Source organism: Muntiacus reevesi, chromosome 12, assembly GCF_963930625.1.
Source record: "Muntiacus reevesi chromosome 12, mMunRee1.1, whole genome shotgun sequence".
Lineage (NCBI taxonomy): Eukaryota > Metazoa > Chordata > Mammalia > Artiodactyla > Cervidae > Muntiacus > Muntiacus reevesi.
Window position 1 is genome coordinate 68,904,919 of NC_089260.1, and position 25,359 is coordinate 68,930,277.

General features: G+C 49.2%; 1 protein-coding gene across 1 annotated transcript; it reads right to left on the minus strand.

Moving 5' to 3' along the window:
* Positions 1-1,255: 1,255 nt before the first annotated feature.
* OC90 (otoconin 90) lies at positions 1,256-24,675 on the minus strand. The gene is made up of 14 exons (XM_065902603.1): positions 24,630-24,675; positions 22,796-22,861; positions 21,261-21,317; positions 18,708-18,882; positions 16,291-16,403; positions 14,055-14,183; positions 13,862-13,903; positions 12,460-12,510; positions 10,296-10,343; positions 9,468-9,521; positions 6,706-6,822; positions 5,960-6,131; positions 4,162-4,268; positions 1,256-1,548 (listed from the first exon to the last, which is right to left on the minus strand). Exons 1-14 carry the CDS (start codon positions 24,673-24,675, stop codon positions 1,256-1,258), a joined length of 1,470 nt encoding a protein of 489 aa, XP_065758675.1.
* Between the last annotated feature and the right edge of the window lie 684 nt (positions 24,676-25,359).

Genomic DNA, 25,359 nt, shown 5'->3' on the forward strand with positions numbered 1-25,359 from the left:
ACTGGCCATACGCCTTGCATTCCTGCATATCTTGTGAACCAGGACACTAACCACCTTTATTCTGGATTACCTCTCTTGAGGTTGTATACAGCATACAGACTTATAACACAGAGATGGCAGGCACCCATCCGGTGATCTCCCTGGAAGGCAGGAGAGGCTTGGCACCGCGACCTTTTGATTTCCTAAGGTTTTCTACCCTGTTGATTCCAGGATAGTCCACACCATGAGAGGCTGACGAGCATGAACTAACTCCAAGGACTTTGCTTTCCCACCTGAGGAGCAGGCAGGAACCGTGTACCATGTCACCGCAGGCCACACGATTTACAGGAATTGAGAACCAAGGATGCAATGTGAACTTAGAGTCTGAGTCCTTATCAAATACTGAGGGGGATTCTGGAGGCATTGCCTATTGCCTGGTACACGGTAAGATCTCAGTAACTGGCATGGGTGGGTGAATAGATGATATAGTTTCAATTTTTTGTAATTCCTGTTATATTCATCTGTGTCCAAAAGGGCATTTATATCCCCCAAACTTCCAGTCACTGGGATCATCCCCTATTTTTTTAAAATCAATATTGCCAGACCCAAGACAGGGTTGTCAGTGTTTCTTCATGGTGGCGGCTGTGGCAACTCAACATACCAGAAGGGCTGTCATGTCAGCCCTTGGCATACATCTTTGGTGGGCTACTGGTGACCCATGTCATCTCATAAGATTGATTAAATATACTCCTTTATATATACATATATATATATTTTTTTTTAATAGAAGGAAAAGTAGCTTTCGGTGATTAGGGAGTGGAGATACTCTCACCCTCCATTGCTCTGTCATTTCTTGCAATTTATTCATTTGTCAGTATCCACAACATTGCTTCAAAGCAAAAAACAGGGAACTCCCCTGGCAGTCCAGTGGTTAAGAATATGCACTCGCATTGCAGGGGCTGCAGGTTCAGTCCCCGGTCGGGAAACTAACCCTCCATGACACACGGCACAGCCACGAGGATTAAAACAAAGAAACGTTGGTTGGAATATTTATTGCGCGTCCACAGTGCACTCCCGGAAGCTTCGAACCACCCCTTGTCTGCCTTCTCCAAAGGCACCCTGGCATGTGAACTGACAAACAGGTCACGATGCGTGTGTGCGGGGTCTCCCCGCACTGTGAGCCTCCGCTGAGGACCGGGAGGATGAGACCAGCCCAGAGGGGCTACGGGGGCAGGAGGGGCTCACACGGGGTGTGCTGCTCACGTCCTCTGGGCGTCTATCTGGGGCCGTACGGCGGCCTGGGCCCCACGAGACCCAGCGGCTTCCCCAGGAACCTTCTGGTTCTTCTCAGGCCCCCCGTGAGGGGCGGGGCCTCCTCGCTGTCCTCCTCGGAGCTGGAGCCCGGGGCGGAAGCCGCGGGCCCGTCGCCCTCGCAGGCCGGCCGGTCGCCCGGGCACTCGCGTCTGCCTGCCGACTGGAGGCTGTGGTTGTAGAAGGCAGAGGCCATGCACCCGGCCGCTGACTGGTCACAGGCGCAGAGCAGCTTCGCACACAGGTTCCGCCCCACACCTGAGGGGCAAGGACAGAGGAGCAGCCTGAGACGCCGCGGGATGCTCGCCCCTTCCGGCCGGCCCTCCTCCCTCGTCTCGAACCTCTTGGTCCTGCAGGCCCTGCTTCCTCTGCTGGGAATACTCGTATCTTTCTCCTGGCTGACTCATACTTGTCCATCACGAAACAACTCGGCAACCCCTCTGCTCCTCGCCCGGCTTAAAGGGGGTGTCTTTCCTGTGGGCGCCCATCGAATCCCACCCTACGCTTTTTTCTATCACAGCAGAAATATATAAATATATTTATGTATATATTTTACAATTTGTATTTTTATTTGCTCAGTCTAGTGACCCTACTTTATTTCTTGACTGTTTCAGTTGCCTGCGGTAGGGGTGGCGCGCTGAGCATCTGCGTGATCCAAAAGAATGAATGTGTTTGATGTTGCTCAGACATAGACAAGGATTCTACAAATGTTATCCTTGTCTGTGGTTTTCAAAGACGTATTAGTTAGTCGCTTGGTCGTGTTCGACTCTTTGCGATCCCAGGAACTGTAGCCCACCCAGGCTCCTCTGTCCATGGGATTCTCCAGGCAAGAATACTGGAGTGGGTTGCCATTCACTTCTCCAGGAGACCTTCCCAACCCAGGTTTGGAACCCAGATCTCCTGCACTTAGGTGGATTCTTTACCGTCCCAGCCACCAGGGACGACTGAAGACTTCCTGGGGCTGTTGGGTCTGTATTGGGTCTGTTTAATTTTCTTTTTTGTCTGATACTACCATGAAGTACTCATCAACCAGATCAACCAGGCTTTTTCCATCACACTGACCCTCCAAATCTCCGACACTGGCGTTCCCATCAGCCCAGACACGCCCGTGGCATCTCCACAGCAGGGAGCAGAAGAGGGAGAAACAGGCGAGCAGAGCGGACAGAGGCGCCGGCCGGTTCCCCAGATCCGCTCCACGGCCCTGCCCCTGCCCCTCGCGGAGGACCGCCGCGAGCGGCCCCAAGGTGTTCGGCTCTTAAGCCAGGCCCTCGCGTCCGCTCCAGGAGACCGCGCTCACAGCTTACGGAGAGCTGGAACCGGTTCTCTGACGCCCCCAAGGAGTTCAAGTGACCCCACAGCGCTCCCGGGTTCACTGAGGCCAGAGGGATGAAGGCACCTTAAGCTGAGCAGGTGGGACCCGGAGGCATGACGGCATCACCGAGAACAGCGGTCATCTCATCCCGTCCCTCACGGCTCTAACCCCACCCCTCACCGCCCACAGGACAAAGCGTGCAGCTTTCAGCCTTCAGCCTTGGGTGTCTGACCTGCTACCTGCCTCCTCAGCCTCACGCTGCACCACCACAGTCCCACCACCTCCACTTCCTGCTCCCGAAATGCGGGACCACGTGTCATTCCCAGACTCAGGAGTTCCCGAATGCCACTTGTCCCTCCTCCCCCTCCCCTTTCTCTTATAAAAACACACACCCAGTGTTATCAGGGAACCTATTAACCTCCCTGCCCCTCCTTACTCCTCCCATCCCGGCTGCCGCGCTCCGCGGGTTCAAAGCCCTTTCCCTGCGCTCCTGGGCACTTGTACTACCGACTAGTGAAACCAGGAAGACTACGGAGTCGCTTGCTTGTCTCTCTTCCCGCCTGTGAGTGATTCAAGGCAGGGACCCTGTCTGTTCACGGTGTTTCTCGTTCCTGGTGGCGGTTTTTCGGAGAAGCACATAGTTAGGTGAGTGAATGGATGACTCGACTGATTGAGTGACACGTAAAGCCCAGAGCTCCCGGGAGGTAAGAGGCACACGTGGTCCTCTAAGGCTGGGTGCCCAGGGAGGAAGGGGCACTCAGCCCGAGGCTTCCCCAGGTAAATAGTGAGGGTGACACACAGCCCCACGCGGCTCTCGAGAAATGCTACGGGGACCGCTTCCTTTTAAGCTGCAAAGCCTAAGGGAGCTACACCCACTGATGTAGCGGTCAGATGTAGACGAAGTCAGTCCTACAGCAAGCCCCGCACAGAGAGGCTCCCAGGGTCGGGCTATTTCCCAATGGCTCCCCGCCCCCAGACCCTGAATGGCCCCAGAGGCGCCTCCAGCTTCCACCACAGGGAGGGGTGGAGATGCAGGCCCACCCCTCCCTGAGGCCGGAGTCACTTCCCCTTCTCTGTGGGGTCCTTCAGGAGACTCCACTGGGAAGGGTTCTGTTTGTAGGAAAAGGGACCCACTTGCACAGTGAAGACTCAGTTCTGGGCCCGAGGAATTACAGTTTCACAGTCCCAACCCCAGTTCTATCACCTCTTCCAGTCTGTGTGATCCCGGACCTCAGTTGCCTCATCTGTAAAATGGGCAGGCCTGCGGGGCTACCTCAGAGGACTGGAGTGAGGATGAACTCCAGAACTCAGAAGGGCACGTGCGAAGCACTGAGTGAGTGTGGGTTGTGGCGTTAGTCCCCACCTGCTCTCACGGGCTCTGTGACCTTGGTCAGCTGACTTGGCCTCTTGAACTTGAGTCCCCTCCTCAGTGGAATAAGGGTGCTAATATGTGCCTCAGAGTACACAATAAACCACATTAGAGGTGAGCAAGTGCCTGTGAAAGCATCTGTCAGATGAGCTGTGGTCCTCATGCCGACGTGCTGGCCCTCAGCACTTACACTTGGGGGTGCCGTCCACGCACAGCACCGGCGGCTGAGGAGGCCTCTCGAGCAGACAGCCCAGCTTTCTCACCTGCTCCAGGCAGCAGTGATGGGACAGACAGCACCTAACGCAAGAAAAATCGTTTCCTGTCAGAGCCCCAGCTGCCCCGCAACTCCCTCCAAGCGTCGTTCTCCCACACTCCCCATAGCAGTGAGAGTAGTCAGTGCCTCCTTTCCAGTGCACACAGAGCGGACTGATATACACACCCAGGGCCACCGTGTACGGTTGCTCGGGTTGTGGACTGCACCAGGATGCCACATCTAAGGCAGTGTCCATCGCACTGGAAGCATCTTGTAATTGTAAAAAAAGTTTTTGGTATTTTTATCATGACTCTGTTGACCAAAAAGATGGGTGACTTGCATATTTACTACAGGAATCTTCTAACAAATAGAAAGAGTCTTGAGGAAAGGGTACCACTTTTAGTATATACAAGAGTATCACATGGGCTAGCAGTGACACACTCCCTCCAACCTTTTACACAACAGAACAATTCATCCTACATCCATAGGGTACCCTCTATGTCCCCAGCCTTAAAAGAGAAGAGAGTAACTATCTTGATCGTAAAGACCTGCATCTAAGGAAGTGACCAGCAAAGAGCAAGATCTCAGGAAATAGATGGGGATGAATCATGGTCTTGCTTTTTAGACTCACCCATCTGGCCCTATAAAGCCTCACAATCCCCTTCAGTGTCCCCCCAGCCCAAGGAAACTTGTGATATAATTGTCAACCCTCCCTTGGCAACTCCACCATCAGAGGGTGTGGACAGTGGACACCATTTCACTGGAGCTCCAACTAGCCGTGAAATGGGTGAGTCTTCAGGTGCAGTCAATATTTAAGCTTGACCAGTTCTACTCTCAGAATCTTTCTCTAACTCATCTCCAGGTTGAGTCCCCCATTGTTTCCTCTGTGTCCTAACCCCATGAGTTACAGTGGGTGGTGTTTTGTTGATTTGTCCATATCTCTCACTCTGCAAGCTCCAGAGGCAATTTGTTATGATCTGCTTTGCTTAAGTTTAGTCCTTTTTATGTCTCTACCACCTAGCACAGTGCCAGACACAGAGCAAAAGCACAACAAACACAGGCTGAATGCCTATATTAATGAATGAATAAATTAACGAATGCATGAGGTCAGTGGAAGTTCTTCCAAGAGCAGTAGGTACAAAATTTGACAACTAAACTTAGAAGTTGTCAAGAAGCTCCTTTCAATGTGTCATCTTGCAGAGCAAATCAACTGAAGACCCCAATTCTACACATTGCTGTTGTTGCTGTTTAGTCCCTAAGTGGTGTCTGATTCTGTGACCCCATGGACTGTAGCCCACCAGGCTCTTCTGTTCATGGAATTTTCCAGGCAAGAATACTGGAGTGGGTTGCCATCTCCTCCTCCAGGGTATCTTCCTGACCCAGGAATCGAACCCACATCTCCTGCATTGATAGGTGGATTCTTTACCACTGAGCCACCTATGAAATCCAATTTTACACGTTACTCATTGTTTAAATAGGCATGTTTGGGGTTTTCTGAGGTGTCTTTGCAGATCAACCCTTTTAGAGCAGCTGGGCAGTACTCGTGTTGGAACTCTAGACTCCCATATCAAAAGATTTGAATCTGGCTTTGGCTTTGTCCCGTCATGGCTGAATGAACTCAGCAAGCCAGTCTTGGAGCCTCTGCTGCTCGGCAGGACAGAGGGGCTGTCATGGCAACTAGCCCCGCTGAGTGCGGTAATGCAACGCTGTGAGCCTGAAGCGATAACCGACGTACCTGTCCAGGGCATCCCTCGGCTCGCCTTGTCCTTCCTGCCCACAGTAACAGCCATAGGATTCAAAGTCCTCGGGGCACCGGGATGTCAGACAGAAGAGCATCTCTCCAAGCTGTGGCCTCACCCGCGTGTGGTCCCCGCTTCCCGGATGCAGGAAGGTGAGCCTGTCACAGGCTGAGAAACAGGACTCTCATTTCTGTCTCTCTCTGCCCTCCTTCTCCCCTCCCTGCCTTCTCGCCCTGCAACTTGGGCTTAGCCAAGCAAAAGTCCACCTTGCAAACCCCATCGTCACGAGTTCAGAGGAGGAAGGACCACAAAGCCCAGAGGCCTGCAGCGCCTTGCCAGGGTCCTGCCCAGGAATGAGCCCAGTCCTCCTGTGTGTGTCCCCCCGCTGTGGCTCCTTGCAGGTGCGGGGCCTTTGCTAAGGCGCCCGAGGAAGCAGAGCCAAGGAGGAGGACCATCAAAACCCAGGTTCATTCCTTCCAGCAAACCACGGTGCGGTCGATGCCGAGCTCTTTCTTTCTGAGTCAATAAGAGCGACAAGAGCCCTCCGTCAGCGGTTCCTTCCCGGGTTCAGCCTCCAGCGCTGATGACTTAAGGCGCTCATGCAGCGGGAGAGATGGCGCCCTCTAGTGGCACCAAGTGGGATGGTCGCAGTGCCTTACGGTGACCTAAGGGGCTTGATGAACCATCGCGAGGATCTTAAGACTGGGAGAAAACAGACCCCTCTCTGTCTGCTCCTGCTCACCTTTTCCAGATGTCTCCTCGGGACTGCTTTTGGTGGATGATACCGCCATCCCCAAAGATTTAATGCCAGCGGGGACGACGGTTACACCTTTCGCTGTGGCAACAATTTCTGCAGACCCTGAAAACACACACCGTTATGGCCCATATTCAAAAAGTGGTTCGAGGGAAGTTAAGGACTTTGAGAAGGTCATGTACACATATTTAAAATGAATAACCAACAAAAGCCTATTATATAGCACCTGGAACTCTGCTCAATGTTATGTGGCAGCCTGTCTGGGAGGGGGGTTGGGGGGAGAATGAATACGTGTATATGTACGGCTAAGTCCCTTCCCTGTTCGCCTGAAACTATATAACATTGTTAACTGGCTATGGTTCAAGAAGAGACTTGCAGATGGACATGTGCTCAAGGCCAAGTTCAGACAAAGCATCAGGAGAGTGTCCTCAGACTGGGTCTGCAGACAGCCAGGGCAGAGTCTCAGGGATCCTTGGCTGCTGCATGAGAATTTCCAGATTTTCCATGATGACGTTAAAACTGGCGGGGCCCAAGCTAGAACCTGTGGATAACATCTTGGGGGCGAGAAATAGCACAACTTCACATGCCTATGTTGGTGTCATGTTTACTATCAAGCGCCTGCTAAGTAAAGGCCCACCAAGGTGCTCACAAGTGAAGAGAAAAAAGAATGATGGAGACATTAAGCTGGTTCTCAGTACAAAATCTCACAGGCAAGCCAGACTCTTCCCCGAACGCTTCAAAACTGCGTTAGCCTCTCTTTGCGCTCAGAATAAAGTGCAAAGGCCCTTCCACTGCGGGCAAGGCTGCCAGCGATGTGGTCCTGCCCTCCTGGACCTCCCTTCACTTTTGTATATCAGTCCCACCTGCCCCCTTGGCTGCAGGCAGGAGGGTCTCCAGCCCCAGGCCAGATCTCCAGCCCAGTCTGGTCCAGACCAGGGAGCATCAGGAGGCTCTGCCCCACTCGTCCACTGGCCCAGGCTCAGTTCCCAGAGCTCAGGGTAAGGCCCGGACCTCTACCTTGCAGTCCTTCCCCAGACACGCCATGTTGGTTTTCTTCATACATCTGGGCTCCTGTCTCTGCTTGCTCAACACTCTGGTCCTGATGGGTTAGAAGCAGCCCTTCAGGAACCTTGTTGTAACCTCAGCCTCCTAAGGTTAGCATCCTGTTCAGTTCTCCAGCCCCGCAAGTGGAAACCCATTAAATGCTGCCTTTCTACCACACTCCAGAGAGCTGGAAACAGACAAAGACACTCCTTGACTATCAGTCAGGCCCCTCTGCGCCCACCCTCGACCTTAGCCCGTGAGCACTGCAAGCTCTCCGCACTCCCCACACTGAGAGACATAAGCAAATTCTAGTGTTAGTCACTCAGTCGTGTCTGACTCTTTGTGACCCCATGGACTGTAGCCCACCAGGCTCCTCTGTCCATGGGATTCTTCAGGAAAAGAATACTAGAGTGGATAGCCATTCCCTTCTCCGGGGAATCTTCCCGACCCAGGGATCGAACCCCAGTCTCCTGCATTGCAGGCAGATTCTTTACCGTCTGAGCCACCAGGGAAGCCCAAACAAACCCTAGCCTGGTTTCTAACACTCAAGGAAAGTCTTGTCCCTGGGATAGCCCAGCTCTGGTCTTCCTTAAGGTCCTGTCCGAGAAAGCTCAAGGCAGTCAAGAGCATTCACTGCTTTGCATCCACACCCACCTTGCCGAATAGGTCTCAGAAAACAGCCCCTACCCTCTCTTTGGGATTTTCCACTTTTCTGGCTCTGCAGGAGCTCCTAAGAGTTTCCCCTCCCGCCTCCCTCATCTGCCTTTAAAATGCCCATCACCTCCGCACAAATCGGAGTTGAGCTCAGATTTTCCTGAAGTCCATGCCTGGACAAGTGGTCCCAGGGTGAGAGAGGCCAGCCCAGCTCAGGTATTAAAAAAAACACCACTTTTAATTTTAATCACAGGGAACAATGGAAAATAATGAGCTACCATTTTTTTTCTATTAAAAACTAGAGGTTTCTCATTCTCTTTGTTTTTAAATAGTATCCACTGTTGGCCACTGGGATGTGCCTGTGAGTGAAAATTCAGTTTTTCTCCAGGGCAATATGGCGACATATTGAGAGCCCTGAAATGATTACACCATTTTACAGCAATTCAACTTCTAGGCATTTATCCTGACAAATTAATCAGAAATGTATAGGCATAGAGAGAGTGCATATCTATTATTTATAATAACACATGCTAGAAATAATTGGTTAAACAAGTTATAGGATTCCATACAAGGAACTGTTGTACAGCTTATAAAGACCATGTTATAGAAAAATATTTCATGTCAGGCCAATATCATCTCATTGTATGAAGTGATACAACTCAGACTGTGAAATCATGGCTGCCAAGAGATCTCAAATTCATTTTATTTATGTTACAGATGTGCTTACCATGGGTTGGGTAGAGCCTGGAAGAAATCATCTTCAAATATTAAAAGTAGCTATTTTTATAATGTGGAATGAAATAGACAACTAAGTATAGTTTTCTGTATTTTTTTTTTCTAAATGCATCTTTTTAGCAGGTAGATTTCTGTATTTTCCTATTAATGGACCTTTTGATTTCATTTTGTCTATTTTTTTTGTAAAGGGGGGCAGTTTTCGTAGAGGAGGGGATTTAAAAGTAAATTGGCTTCAATTTCTCTCATTTTGGGGAGCACACTTGATAAATGCACAGGGGACATCATACGCAAAGGTGGGAGGAGCTGAGCATGCCTACCTGGAGAAGGTGTGGTCCTAGAGTCTTCCATGCCTTCCTGGTCTCCACCTGGTTCTGTCCCCAAAGGAGAGACAGGGAGTGAGCATTAACTCCAGTCTGTTCCATCTTAGTCTCCAGAGGCAGCTCCCGTCCCCTGGGCACAGGAGGCAATGTGCTCCTGCTCTGCCCCTGGTCACCTCCCAAGGGACAAATAAATAGATAGGTAAATATTTAAAAAAAATAGAGCCATGGTTGTTGATCACCACGAACAAAGTAAATAGGTTAATTCTCTTGATGACATCTTGGCCCATCTATTTTTAGATAAGAGTTTGTTCTCTGTGAAATCACAACTGTATAACAGAAAGAAGATGAATCTTACATTCTGACATCTGGGGTTAGAAACCAGTCTAGAAGTCACGGCTATAATGACTTAGAGATTTTAATGTCTTGGTTAAATGTCTTGGTTTCCTATATAATCTGCAGAACAGGCATAATAACATTCACTCCAGACCCTGTCAAATAGTGGTCACCAGTGTGTGTGAGTATGTGTGTGTGTGTGTGTGCGTGCGCGCGCGTGCTTGGCTGTGTCTGACTCTTTGCGACCCTATGGACTATTGCCCACCAGCCTCCCCTCTGTCCATGGGATTTTCCGGGCAAGAATACTGGAGTGGATTGCCAGTTCCTACTCCAGGGGATCTTCCCGACCCAGGGATAGAACCCATGTCTCCTGCACTGGCAGAGGGGTTCTTTACCACTGAGCCACCTGGGAAGTTGGTCAACAGAACTCAGCACAAATACCGAGGTGGCATTTTCTACTGGGAGCCCTCCTCTGAAGTCCCCTCTGCTTACTTGTCCTGGAGAGCGTGATCAGTTGGTCAGCTCTGGTCTCAGATGCCACTGTGAAAAGAAATCATCAAATCTCAATTACTAACCCAGCTCAGCACCTTAACCGGGCAGAGAAGAGAAGACCCATGGCAATCTGATCAGGGACTCTGTCTGGGTGTTGTGGCTCCATTATTTCTCAACTCAGTGGACAAGAGGTCAGTTAAGGGCCAGTCTTGTGTTTAGACAGAGAGACCAGCAAATGACATTCTGGGAGAAATAGCCATTATTTTCCCTGGTTGGAATGGCTTTGTCGGAAGTCATCTTAAGAAGAGATGTAGGTCTAAAAGCAAGGATGGGGGAAGTGGCAGCTTCAAATCTCAACCCTCCCACCAACTCTGGGTTTTGACAGCTTCTCTCTCCATCTCAATATACCATATGAATATGAAGATTATAGTAATTATTTCATAGAATTGTATGAGCATTAAATAAGATTACATAGTTTCAGATGCCCAGTATCCTGCTTCTGGTTTGACATTGTGTGCACTTTTTTTGTAGCCACATTAAAATCTTTGTAACAAGATGCTGGCCCAGAAGCCTCCCATGCTCTGTCTCATTTAATTCTTCTGTCTCCCCAAAGAATAGGAACAGTCATCCTTTTCCAGGGATTGGTAAACTATGACTCGGCCCTCAGCTTATTTTTGTCAATAAAGTTTTATTGGCACCACAACCACACCCATCTAGTTACAGACTGTCTATGGCTGCTTTCCTGCAGCAATGGTAGAGTTGAGTAGTTGTGAGAAAGATCTTCTTGCCCCCATGTCTAAAATATTTACTATCTGGCTCTTAACCGGAAAAAAACAAAAAAACAAAACTGATTCCAGTGCAAAGTGAAACTTAGAGAGGTTAAACCATGCTTCCCAAGTCACATAGCTGAAAAATAGGAAAGTCAGGAATCAATCTCAAATCTGCCTGACAACAAAACATAATTTCACCCCATAATGGTGAAATAGTTACAAACCTTCACAAACTGTCCCATCGGCACGCCTGTGATTGATTTTTGAGCCCACATTCAGGTTTCCTCCTCAGAGGGCATTTGTGGGCACTGCTGAGGTCATGGGTGTGAGGGCGTTGAGTGTGTGTTGGGGCGCAAAGATGTGAGTTCATCCACTCTCTTCCTCAACTTAGACTCCAGACTATTTGACGAAACTTATTACTTTGAGTCTTTCCCAGGGTCATGCCACAAGGGAAATAAGGATTCTGGTTAAAGACATTGGAAAATATATGAATTGAGGGTTATTCTGTGATTGTCTGGTGGGGCCAGGAAACCCATAGCTTATGCTCAATTTTTTTATTTATTCTTTTTTTGGTCTGCTTTTGGTCATGCTGTGCAGTAATGCAAGACCTTAGTTCCTCAGCCAAGGATCGAACCTATGCACTGGGACCTTGGAGTCTTAAACACTGGGCAGCTGAGGAAGTCCCATTATCCTCAATTTAGAAGGGATGTGGCCACTGCCAGTCATGCTGGGCTTGGTGACTGCTTGGGGTCAGGGCATATGGTGGAGTTTTGGTTTGGTGTTGGGGCCCTTTCCCCTTTTCTCAGGACCAGGACTCCAAGGCACAGGCTACCTGGGAGCTGTTGGGGATGACATGACCTTGGACATGGAGGATGGCCACGGGATGAGCCCATGAGCCTCTGCTTCTAACCTTGCAGAAGCAGCAACAGCAAAAGAGAACAAGACACAAACCTGTAGGCAGCGGGTGTGCAGTGGGGTCTCCCCGCGGTGAGGAGTTGCCAGATTTAGCAATAAAAAGCCAGGAAGCCCAGTTATATTTGGGTTTCCCATGAACAATAAATATCTTTTTAGTAGAAGTAGGGCTCATGCAAATTCTGGGACACATTTATATGAACACAGCATTTGTTATTCATCTGAAGTTCAAGGTCAGGTGGTCGAGGGTGTGGGTCCTGGTAATTCTCCTGAGAGGGGACTAGGAGTTGTGGGAGAAAGCTGAGCAAGTAGAAAAGAGAGCTGTAGGTCCAAAGGAAGTAGGAGGGACTCTGGAATGTTCTGGAGGCGGTTCCACTGCAAGCCCAGGCGGGGGGAGTTTTAGGTAGCCAATGTCAGTAAGTAGGCAGATGGCACCATCAAAACATGGGTATTTGGGTTCCCCATCTGTCCCCTGTGCTCACCTTCTCCCGAGATGGCCATCAGGCTGGAGTCCGTGGGCTCCACAGGAACCACTGCAGAAAGAGAGACCCCGGGAGCAATGGGTGATGAAAGCAGGTATCAAGGGTCCCCAAGGCCAGGCTGTGCAAGGGAGGAGCGAGGGGGCTGGCAAAGAGGTTCCCAGAGGAGCTGCTCGTCCCGCCTCTCGCACCCCACCCCAGGACACGGGGGTGCCCAGCAGGGCCCCCGCTCGGGAGGCGCTCCAGTCAGTGCTGGTTCTCGTGGGGAAAGTGACACCATCAGACACGGCTGTTGCAACCAAAGGGCTGTAGACCCCGAAGGCTTGTGGCTGTGGGCGGTGGTTCCCACCTGAGAAGACCACTGTTCACACGGGAGGGCAGACAGAGAAGAGTGCTGGACTCAGAAGATCAGTAGAGGTACCACATGCACATACAACCCCCCCCCACACACACACGTCCACACAGGCACACCTACACATGCTCATGCACAAATCCACACACATATAGGCACGGGCACACCCACATCCACGGCACACACAGTCACACCAACTTCCTCTTTAGCAAACATGCCAGGACTAGTTCTGCAAAGAGACTGCAGCCCCAGGAAAAGAAGGATGCTCGGCCAAGGCGCACCTTGAACTTCCCATCCTCAGGTACCCACAAGGTTGGTACTGAGATCAGGGGAATTTGGCGGACAAGGAATGACGTGCATAAATTTAACTCTAACTTTTTTTTCATAAGATGCGTGTGTTAGAGTTAGAACCATCCCTTGCTTCGTTCAGTAGACAGTTATGAAGAGTCCACCCTGTCCTGAAAAGGGACATAAAGAAAACAGCCTCCTCTTCAGGGAGTCCCCACCTGGGCCAGGTGGCTCCTTGGGCCGCAGGCTCTGGGGGGCAGAGGAGGGAGGCAGCCAGTCTGTCCCCAGGAGGCCTCAGCCGCCAGGAGGTCACCCAGCTGGAAGGGCCTTGCCCTATCTGAGCACTGAACCGTGTCCTGCTCACAGCTATAGACAGAGACGAAGAACCTGGGGTCTTCATCCTAACTGGATTAAATTCACACCTGTCTACCTAGCAAGGGCCATTTGATGTTGGATATGGACTGAATTTATCAGAAGTAACGATGTCTCTTGGAGAAGGAAATGGCAACCCACTCCAGTACTCTTGCCTGGAAAATCCCATGGACAGAGAAGCCTGGTGGGCTACAGTCCATGGAGTTGCAAAGAGTTGGAACCGACTGAACAACTTCATTTCACATTTCAGTGGCGCCTCTGGTTGGAGGAGGTGGACATGCCTTCAGAGTCACAGGTCACTCCAGCTCCCCAACCTAACCCTGATCCATCCACTCCCATCTGTAACCAAGGCCCTGTGGTCCAAGCAAGAGTGGCTTCCCGAAGAGGCCTTACCTCTGGGCAGGACTGTCAGCAGCTCCTCCTTGCTGGCTGTCTCTGAAAAGAAAGCACATTAGAGGAGTGGGTTTGGGGATGTCAGAAGGCGCTGGTCTGGGGCATCTGAAGAAACACAGCGATGATGGTCTCTGACCAGCTCCCACCCCAGATCACCATCCCCAGCGATGACGCCGGGGCTGGGTCTTCCTACCTGGGGGCTGAACCAGACAGAAGGACGTGTCCAGAAGGTTCAGGGAAGAGTTGATGCTGGACTGAGCCAAGCACTCTATGGCAGCCTTATCGCAGGTACACAGCAGGTGCTCACAGGTCTCCCTGGACTCTATACACAGAGCAAGGACAGAGCAGATCGGAAGAACTCACTAGGAATCCCAAGGGGTAATGCAAATGCACAGACTGACTCCTGACTTGCCCCCAAAGCCCTGCTTCTCTTCATCTCATTCATACCAGCTCCATCCCTTCCGCTGTGTGGTCCAGCCTGGGAGCCAAAGGCACTCTTCTCCCACACTCACACCCCATCCACCAGGCCACCCTACTGGCTCTGCTTTCAACCTATATGAAACTGATCATGCAGCCCTGGGCTTCCTGGCGGCTCAGTGGTAAAGAATCCTCCTGTCAGTGCAGGAGATGCAGGTTTGATTCCTGGGTGGGAAAGATCCACTGGAGAAGGGAATGGCAACCCACTCCACTATTCTTGCCTGAGGAATCCCATGGACAGAGGAGCCTGGTGGTTACAGTCCATGGGTTGCAAGAGTCAGATGCAACTGAGAAGCTGTTGTTTAGCTTTGCACCCCACCTTCTCTCCATCCCCCACCATCCTGCCTGGCTTACATCAGAGGCCTCGCTAGACCCCCCGCCTCCTCCCCTGTTGCCCAGCCTCTTCTCATCACTGAGGGGCCAGAACAGTCCTTTAAGACTCAGGTCAAACCACGCCTTTTTGTGTGTGTGTTCAGAGTCCTCCATCAACGTCTTCACTCAAACTAAAAACCACTACCTCCTGTTCCTTCTCAGACCTCACCTCCTTTCACTCCTCCTCATCACCCCACTTCTGACCTACTGTCCCCCTTATTTCTGAAACACACCAGGCACCTGGAGCCCCACGTCCACCACGGGCCACTTCTTCTAACTGCTCTTCTCCTGAGAAGCCACCTGTGGCTTCCTCCTCCTCTCGGTCTTCCCAAGGAGGTTTCAGTTGACTTTCTTATTTAAATGGGATCCCCCTCCCCAGGCCTCTCTATGCGACTCCTCTGAGGTATTTTCCTTCCCAGATCTTAGCACTACCTAACATACCATACGATTTCTTTCTGACAGTTTCAGTGTCCGACAGCCCAGAGGAGATTCCAGAAGGTCAGGTACCGTCAGCATGCAGGTGATCACCATGCACTGGTGCAGGTGCTCAGCGTAGTGCTGAGAGAGCGAACAAATGAGCCACGTTTCCCTGGCCCACTGCGCTCCTCACCAATGATTTACACCCTTCCCGATGCTCCAAACGCCTGCCAGTTGACATTGCCTGGATTGAGGGGCTAGTCAAACCTGGGTTCAAACTCTGGCTTTGCCACTTGGCAGCTATGTGATTTTGGGAGCGTTATTATTTAATTTCTCTGAGCCTTTCTCTCCTTGTCTGAACACTGGGGATGACGACTCCTGTCTAACAGAGTTGTTAGGATGACCAGAGTTGCTGTGTATACTAGCCACAACATGTAACAGGCGCTCAAAAAGCCTGGCTCTAATACAGTACCCCATCTTGCCATGGTCCTCTTCCCTCTCTGCTTTGGCCTATTTTACTTCTTCTGCCAGGATTGTTCAGAGATAAGAAGTAAAACTCCTGGAGTCACACAGCAGGTAAGGTGGAGAGCTGAGACTTGAACATACAAGTATCTGATTCTTATAAACAAGCACCCCAGCCTTATTCATCCAACATGGCATCTGCCTCCACTTCCACCATCACTGTGTTCTCAACAGGGGCCAGTCTCCATATTGGTTGACATTTAACGCTGCTTAAAAATTTCAAATGTAACACCATTCTACATTTAAGCATTACTTAATTTTTATAACAAATCTCTGAAGCAGGTTCTGTCCTCCCCATTTTGAGGATCTGAGTTGTTAAGTAGGTCAGGGTACTCCCTCCCCGAAATCACACAATGCGTAAGTAGCAAACTATTTGCCCTTCCCAAGCTTCCAGGGTTGGTACAAGCATAGAATTTTAAATCAAATAATCTGCTGAGCAACTGTTGTTTCAATTCAGAAAGCACGCAATGTGCCTCTACTCCAGGCAAGGTGCAGCTGCCCTAGATCTGGCGGGGCTGTAAGTACGCACAGCGATGCCGGCAGTGGCGACAATGGTGCTGGTGGGCCCTGGGAGCCCGGGCCTGGAGTCTCTGAACTGTCGTTTCTCAGCCCAGTCTCCTGGGACACCTGGAGATGCTCACCACACGAGATACTCTTGCTGACGCAGTTGACATCTGTGCTAAGTTTGGCAGGGTCTTGCAGACAGTCCATCTCAGCGGCCTCCTCGTAGCACCTGCGATGCTGGAAGCAGCAGCTGCGGCAGGAAGGGTCGGAAGGAGAGTGTGGGTCAGAACGCGGGCAGGCAGCAGGCCATCATTCAGTGTCTCCGGGTGGTTCCTGGCAGTGACCTGTTCCAGTCCTTAGTGCGTGCACACACATATCATGTTTGCATTTGAATTGTGTTACCTATGCAGCAGGTGCCATTATTGCTATCAGCATTTACATATGTGAAAACTTAGACACACGGAGCTCTGTAACTTGCCAAGGTCAAGGCTGATCACAGAGAGAGGCTGACACCAAACTACTAAGTCAGGTGGCTCTTGCAGTACAGGCGGGAGGACATTGGAGTGCACTGTAAAGAAGGAAAAACACACAGGCAGCTGATGGCCTCGGGCAAGCTGCCGTTTCTGACACTACCTAACTCATAAAGATCTGGTAAGGTCAATAGAATGTCAATACAGACCCTACCATGCGGTAAACACTCAATAAACTATAGCAATTATTTTTGGGATCTGGCAAGCAAGTTCAAGGTGGAAATAATCTGTCTCCCAGAAGTCTGGAAATTCCCACCTCCATCAGTTGCACTGTGTAAAGTCATTGAAATTGGGTGTGACGCACCATTCTGCCAGTTTCGGCCATCAACACTTTGATCATTCACACAGTGATGAATTGCTGCTTTATTTTTTTGACTTCTAGGTCTGCTCAGTATTTTAATAACTAAAAGAAGTGGCAGGAGAGGACCTGAAAGGAAAACACATTCCCAGAAATGGCCCTGGCACCATGCCCCGAATGGAATCAGTTTCTCCCTTTCTGAATGTCAGTGAGCTGACTTATGGTCCCAGGGATGAAAGGTTACCCTCTGGTCCAGAAACAACTTTACACCAAACGGGAATCCTTCCTTATCTTCTGGGAGTCTGAGTGTATGAAGGCACACACTCCATCACACTGGGTTTGGGCACAAATGTAGTACCAGTGGGGCTTCCCAGGTGGCACCCGTGGTAAAGAACCCACCTGCTAGTGGAGGAGACATAAGAGACCTGGGTTCGATCCCTGGGTTGGGAAGATCCCTTAGAGGAGGGCATGGCAACCCAAGTCAGTATTTTTGCCTGGAGAATCCCATGGACAGAGAAGCCTGGCAGGCGGTCCAAAGGGTCACAAAGAGTCGGACACGACTGAAGTGACTTAGCATGCATGCCTAATGCCAGTGAGGTGTGGACATGGTCCCAGAGTAAAGGTGAGACATGGGTTCTATTTCCTACTTCCACACTGCTGCAGTTACCATGGCTCCAATTACTGCTGTAACGTAACTACTACTAGTAGTACTTCTACTTCTCTTACTACTTTAACTACTGTTACTACTACTATTACTACTGCTATTACTGACCCAAACCCTAAACCCTAATTGCAGTTTTATTAGTACTGCAGCTATTGCTACTTCTGTTATTTCTACAGTCACTACAGCAACTGTTCTACTACTAATGTTACTGCTACGACTAACAACCCCATCGCAGGTTTACCAGTACTGCTCCTGTTGCTGTCACTGCTATTACTATTAATACTACTGTAGCTACTATGCCTACCGTCACTACTAATACTGTTAACTATTACCACTACTATCATCACTACTGACACAGCACTACTAATATTGTTACTGTTGTTATCAATCACTAATACCCTTGAAAACAATAAGTCAGGCAGAATTCCATCACGTTAACTTGTATTTGGTCGTGTAATCCTCAATAATAACTCTGTGAGGTCGGTGTTTTTATTACCTCCATTTAATAGATAAACAAACTGGAACACAAAGAAGTAGAATAATTTGCCCAAGGTCAGGTCCCTAAGGAACAGAGAATGGGAATTACTGGGTTATAGGTGATCTGCTTAAAACTCTAACATGCATGCAGCCTCAGTCATTCAGTCGTGTCCGACTCTTTGTGACCCCACAGACTGTAGCCCACACGGCTCCTCTGCCCTTGGGGTTTTCAAGCAAGAATACTGGAGTGAGTTACCATTTCCTGCTTCAGGGCATCTTCCCAACCCAGGGATCAAACCCAAGCCTCCTGAGTCTCCTGCACTGCCGGCAGATTCTTCACCGCTGAGCCATCAGGGAAGTCCCCAAACTCTAACAGATACCACCACATTGTTCTAACTGACTCTCCTGCTACTGGTAGCTATTTGCCGTATCCTTGCTAACACTGAATGCTTCTAAGATTTTAAATTGTATTGCACATGCCCATATACACCTGCACACAGAAGCACAGACCAGGGAGCCTTCTGCACCTGTGTTCTGCCCAAGGCTCAGCCGGGCCTCCACGAGCTCACCTTTGGTCTTGCTCACCTGTCGGACTGGTCCACAGGCAGCCCTTCCATCTCAAACCTGCAGGCACAGCCGTAGTCTTCGAAGTCCCGGGGGCAGAGCCCAGCCACGCACCTCATACCATTCACGAACTGGAGCAGTGCGGGGAAGTTGGTGAAGACGGCCTGCAGCCAGGTGAAGTGGGAGCCCAGGCAGTCTGGGGGAGGAGAGCCGGGTGCACCGGGAGCCAGAGTTGAGGAGGGAGCCCCCTTCTCAGGGGATAGTACCTCCTCACCTACTAAGCACCCTCTGCATACTCAGGACTTCTAGATAATTGAAGGGAGGCGGGTTTACAAGCTGCGGTCCCTGTTGGTTGCCCCCCACAGCCATTCATCCTTCTGCCTTACCAACAAAACTGAAAAGTACTCAAGGAAGGTGAGCCTCCTTCCAAAGTCCGTAGGGATGTTTGATAATTATTCTCAGCTCATCATGGTAATCTCATGATTCTATGATAAGGTTAGTCTAGGGCTGACCATAAAAACCATGCATGACCCAAGAAACTCCAGGGGTAATCTTTAAGAAGCATTGGAGAAATATTCCTTTCCTAATAAACCACAAAGACATAGAAGAGGGCCTTTCTGACCTACAATTTTCTTCTTCCTTGAATGTGGTGAGGCTATGCTGGGCTGGAACTGCAGCAACCACTTTGCAACCATGAGGCCCCAAATCTAAAGCTGAAAAACTATGTCCAAGGGAGCAGTGGGGCAAGGTAAAACGAGCCTGCTGGGTCTCAGATGCCTGTGTTGAGCTACTGCATCACAGGAGCTCAGTCCTTGGGCCTTCAGATGGCTCATGTGAGATCATTAAATGTCTTTACTATTTAAGTCTCTATTAGTTTCCTGAATGCATCCCAAATGATCCAGTCCTGGCAATAAAGAACTATAAATCAGCCCGAGAGAAAAAAGGAGTATAGACACTAATAATCTGGGGTTACCTGTTATGTGCCAAAAACAGTTAGATGCTTTAAATAGCGCAATAGTTAAAATTGATAGAGAGTAAAGCTATGAAAAGCTTTCATGGTCAATGATCCCATAAATGTCTTGTTCATTCTGATAGACAGATCCTATTCTGTCACGTCCCTCTCACAGGTAAAAAAAACCAAAGGTCAGAGACATGCCTGAGGTATCCACAAGCGATGATGACTTGCCCTAAACAAAATGCTCTTGCAAATGTAACTGGCAAGCAAACAGCATCCAGCTTTATGACTCTACATCTCGTGCTCACCCTCTCTGCCTGGAGGATCATTAAATACTTAATGAGATGATCCTATAGCACCAATTTAAGTGCACAGGGTGATCAAAAAGAGCTTCAGTTCAGTTCAGTCACTCAGTCGTGTCTGACTCTTTGCGACCCCATGAATCGCAGCACGCCAGGCCTCCCTGTCCATCACCAACTCCCGGAGCCTACTCAAACTCATGTCCATTGAGTCAGTGATGTCATCCAACCATCTCATCCTCTGTCACCCCCTTCTCCTCTTGCCTTCAATCTTTCCCAGCATCAGGGTCTTTTCTAATGAGTCAGTTTTTCGAACCAGGTGGCCAAAGTATTGGAGTTTCAGCTCCAGCATCAGTCCTTCCACTGAATATTCAGGGCTGATTTCCTTTAGGATGGACTGGTTAGATCTCCTTGCAGTCCAAGGAACTCTCAAGAGTCTTCTCCAACACCACAGTTCAAAAGCATCAATTCTTTGGTCCTCAGCTTTCTTTTGGGGAGATCCAAAGTTGTGAGGATCACATCCACCTTGACTGTTCACTGCTCTGCTAGTTTCTTCCTACCTCATTCAAACTTCCCTACCCATGTTTTGTTTACACACAATCTAATCAGAAACATGATAAAAGGTTCTATGTTGATGGGAAAAGTCCATCTAGGGTTTACGTGTGTGTGTTTATGGAAACATACATATTCATTCAAGACCTGCACTTAGTCATTTATACATTGTAAGTGCACTTTTAAGCCTAGCATAGCCTAATAGGCAATGCAGAGCCACCTTGCTTGTGTCCATCATATTATAATCTTGTTTTGGGTACTTTTAGCTATCAAGGCTAGGAATCATCACAGCATCCACAGCATCATTCAATTGGTAGTCACGTAATAGATATATAACTGATCCATGGAATGTTTCTCAAACTTTATGTATATTTACTAGTTAAGAAAGAAACATAAAACTACTTCAGTGTAAGAGGACCAAGCTGTGGACTCAGAGAAGACCTTGTCCCTTCTGGCTGTGTGGCTTTGGGCGATTCCCTTAACTCCTTTGCCTGGAAAAGAGGGATGCGATTCCCCTCCTGACCAGGCTGTGCTCAGTAAGAATGAAGAAAGGACGGTGAAACCACCTGGTCCCTCAGTGACTCACCCTACAATAAAAGGCGCCACTATTCTCATCAGGGTCTGATCACATTGTTCAGAGCTTGCAGGGGAGGCCATGGAAGCTCAGAGGGCAGACCCCTGAGTCCTTTTAATTTCCTTAGATCCCCCCCCACCATGCCCTAACAGCCAGGGGATAAAAGCAAGTTCAGATGTTCAGATTTAACTCACCAAAAATTTCAGCCACACCTTCCACATTTTTAAACATCCCATTGAAGAAAGTCATACCTAAGTGGGAGGAAGAGATAATACATTAGAGCTGGGTTCTCCCCTTTCTTTCCCTGTCCACCCCCTTCAGGAAGACTGAGTAAAACTTCTTTAAGGATAGATTTGACCTTCGGCTAACTTTCTAGTAACACAGGATACCATGGAAGCCTGATAAGATAAAAATTGAACTGTGTTGTTGTTCAATTGCTCAGTCGTGTCTGACTCTTTGGCTTCCCTCTCCTTCACCATCTCCTGGAGTTTCTCAAATTCATGTCCATTGACTCAGTGATGCCATCCAACCACCTCATCCTCTGTTGTCCCCTTCTCCTGCCTCCAATCTTTCCCAGCGTCTGGGTCTTTTCCAGTGATGGAAAAGACTTCCAATTCCAAGTCGGCCCTTTATAATGCTCAGTGGTGAAAAAGACCCCTGGATGGTGAGGTCTGTCTGGACTGGTAGAAACTATGGCTGAACTATAAACACTCGGCAGGAAGTCATCATTTTGGGTCTCTATCAATGTGACAATTTTTGGAATTGGGTAGCATCCCTTCTGGGCATTTTATAAATTATACTTATGAGCTGGTTACTAGGTATATTGATGTCTATGGAGAATGCAACTTCAAGGTTAAAGCAGGTCTGGGGCTGCTCCAGGTGAGCCCCTTGGATCTGCACTGTTACTTAGGAGCTCCTGGACTGCTGTGTAGATTGATGCCAGGGCTTCTCCTGTTAAAGAAGAGTGGCTGGCATGGCCTGCTAGCACACTGTGCTTCCTGGCCTTGACCCTTCCAAAAACCAAGGGTGGCTTGTGAGTCTAAACGTCTACCTGAAGAAGATGTCCTCCTGGGCATTGAACATCCCAAGGGGGTTGTGCCATTTGGAGAGAGGCCACGAACATGTGTCTGGACGGGACTGGTCACTTAGCTTGCATGGGCTCATGCACATATAATGTGGTTGACTACACTTACCTCTCTGAAAGGTCAGAAACAAACCCTTAGCTCAGGGTAAACCTCACCAGCTAATTCACTATGTACTCTACTTTTCAGCAATGCCTGTATAAAAACCCACCTGAGAACTCTTTACAATCCAGCACCAGGAAAATGTTCCCTTCTCCAAGGAACAATTACAGATTCCCTTTTCTGATAACCTGAGCCCTGCAATGCATCACCTTTATCTTTTTGTCCTGTCTTTCAATACAATTACTGTGTAACCCTGATTGATTAGCTCATTTACTTCCTTCTCCTGGTTTCCCCTTCCAGCTGACCCGTCTCTTTCAATAAGAGTTTTTAGTGCTTTGTCTCAAAGGAGAACCCGATGGTGACTCAGACGCCAGAATAAACTGTGAGGGAGACGCTTTGGAGTCTTACTCAAATCACTGTACCATCAAATGCCATAGCACTAAGCTACTCTAGGGTATATTCAGAAGGGATCAGTCTCTCTGCCAACATCCTAGACGGCTTGCTGCCCAGCTAGGTCTCCTAAGAAAAGAGCAAAAGATCCTTACTGATGTTTTCTGAGAGTCCCAGAGGAAGCTTATTTGGAAGGTGTGGGGTGTCAAGAGGGTGGCCCCCTATAAACGAGGAGAAGAACAAGGTTAGTACAAACACAGGCACTGCCCACATGCTGGGTAGGGCTGGGAGGTGGCAGCCAGGATAGCAATGAGGATGCAGGTTAGTTGAATTCAACACATATTTTTCTAGTAGCTGGAGTGACCAGGGTGGCCCAGTGTTTTATATTGGTTGGTCTTAAAGGAGTAGTCTTCTGGTTTGGGATGGAGAGATTTTGAGACTTATCTTGAAGCTGTTGCTGCATATGAAGCATACAATTTTAACTTATATGGCATCTTTGTTTGGAGTTCCTTGAGATGAAGGATTGGTGGAAATAAAAACAGATACAGAAAAGACCCCAAACCCCATGTAGTTTGTAATTGAGGACAGGGGTTTCCCCCAGACTATCAGCATCAATCTGGGATGCAAGCTCATAAAAAATTATGGTCCTTGTGCCCTCACTCAGGTCTGATCCAGCAGTCTTACTCCAAAGTCAGGATCAGAAATAGATATTTTAAACAAGCTTCCCAGCTGGTTTGAACGTTGCTGGTCTAGAAGCTGCACTTTGATAAATTTTGCTTGGGGAGAAGATGACGATAGGGTGGAAGACATCTGTTGTTCAGTCACTAAGTTGTGTCCGATTCCTTGTGACCTCATGGACTGCAGCACACCAGGCTCCTCTGTCCTTCACTATCTCCCGAGTTTGCTCAGATTTATGTCTATTGAGTTGATGATGCTATCCATCCATCTCATCCTCTGTCGTCCCCTTCTCCTGCCTTCAATCTTTCCCAGCATCAAGGTCTTTTCTAATGAGTCCACTCTTCGCATCAGGTGGCCAAAGTACTGGAGCTTCAGCATCAGCATCAGTCTTTCCAATGAATATTCAGGGTTGATTTCCTTTAGAATCGACAGGTTTGATCTACTTGCTGTCCAAGGGAGTCTCAAGAGTCTTCTCTAGCACCACAATTCAAAAGCACCAATTCTTCAGTGCTCAACCTTCTTTATGGTCCAACTCTCACATCTGAATGTGATTACTAGAAAAACCATAGCTTTAACTACATGGACCTTTGTTGGCAAAGTGATATCTCTGCTTTTTAATACGCTGTCTAGGTTCTTCATAGCAAGGAGCATACTTAGATGACTTTAGGGTTTGAATGTACTCTTGAGAGTCCCTTGGACTGCAAAGAGATCAAACCAGTCAATCTAGTCTGAAGGGGCAACAGAGCGACTGCGGGTCAAAGAGGCCATCACACTCCAAGGGAATCAGCAAAGCAAAGATCGGCGGCTGTGAACCGCGGGGGAGATGCACTGTTGGGCGGAGAGGCCCTCGCTCACTGGCCCCCTTGCCCTTCACTTGGTGCCCACCTCAACGCCCAGCCCCCACGTCCATACTCAAGATATGGATTAACCCTCAAGCTTATCAATAATGTTTGATTTCTATCACTCACTAGGCAAGGAGATAAAAATACTCATAAGTAAATCAAAGGGAATTTGACAAGATGGCCCAGTGTTCATGTGTGTGTGTTTGCTCAGTCCTGTCCCAGCCTTTGAGACCCCGTGGACTGTAGCCCAACAGGCTCCTCGGCCCATAGGATTTCCCAGACCAGAATACCGGAATGAGTTGCCATTTCCTTCTCCAGGGGATATTTCCCATCCAGGGATCAAACATGAGTTCTTTCGCCTCTCTTGCATTGGCAGGGGCATTCTTTACCACCAGCGCCACCTGGGAAGCCCCAGTGTTCATAGTAAATATATACGAAGCCAGAAGTACCGTCAAATACCATTACTCACCGCCATGTGGGGCCATCAGCATTCCTAGGAGGAGAAGCACAATCATGGCGACAGATCAAAGGGAAGGAACTTGGCACCAACTGGAGCAGCGTCCTGGGAAAGAAGTCAGCGGGGTGTGGTGAGCTGAGTATGCTTTCAGAAAGCAGGACACGAGACCTCACAGAGGCCGTTTGTCCTAAAATGCAGCGTAGGAAAAGGAGAGAGGCCCGAAAGTGATTCTGTCCAAGCCTTGCAAGCGGCTTAACTAACAGTAATGAAACAGGCTGGGGCCTGGGACTCTTTCCTGCAATGCTGCGATGCTCACACCTGGACACACCTCTCCTCAAACAACAAAATATTAATACAAAGAAACCGTAAGAAACTAAAGATAACTGTGTGCATGCTCAGTTGGGGCAGATGCTGGACCCAAAAGACACAAAGAGACCAAAAACCCCAACTGCCACTTTTGAAGAGCCTGGAGTAAAAAGAGTGTGTCCGTAGCAAAAACAGGGTACTGGGCATGCCCACTACACACACACACACACACACACACGCACACCTAAAGGGGTGGGCAAACCACCTAAGCCACCCCTTTGGCCTGACCCCTGGATATATGTCTACCCTCACCCCATGTAAGGAACAAACTCATTCACCCCTGCGGGAGCCAGCAAACAAGGGAAACTGTTGTTTGTTTTTGCTCTCCCCTGCTACTGCAGAGCCCCCAACAATGCCTTGCCTGAACTTCTTGTTT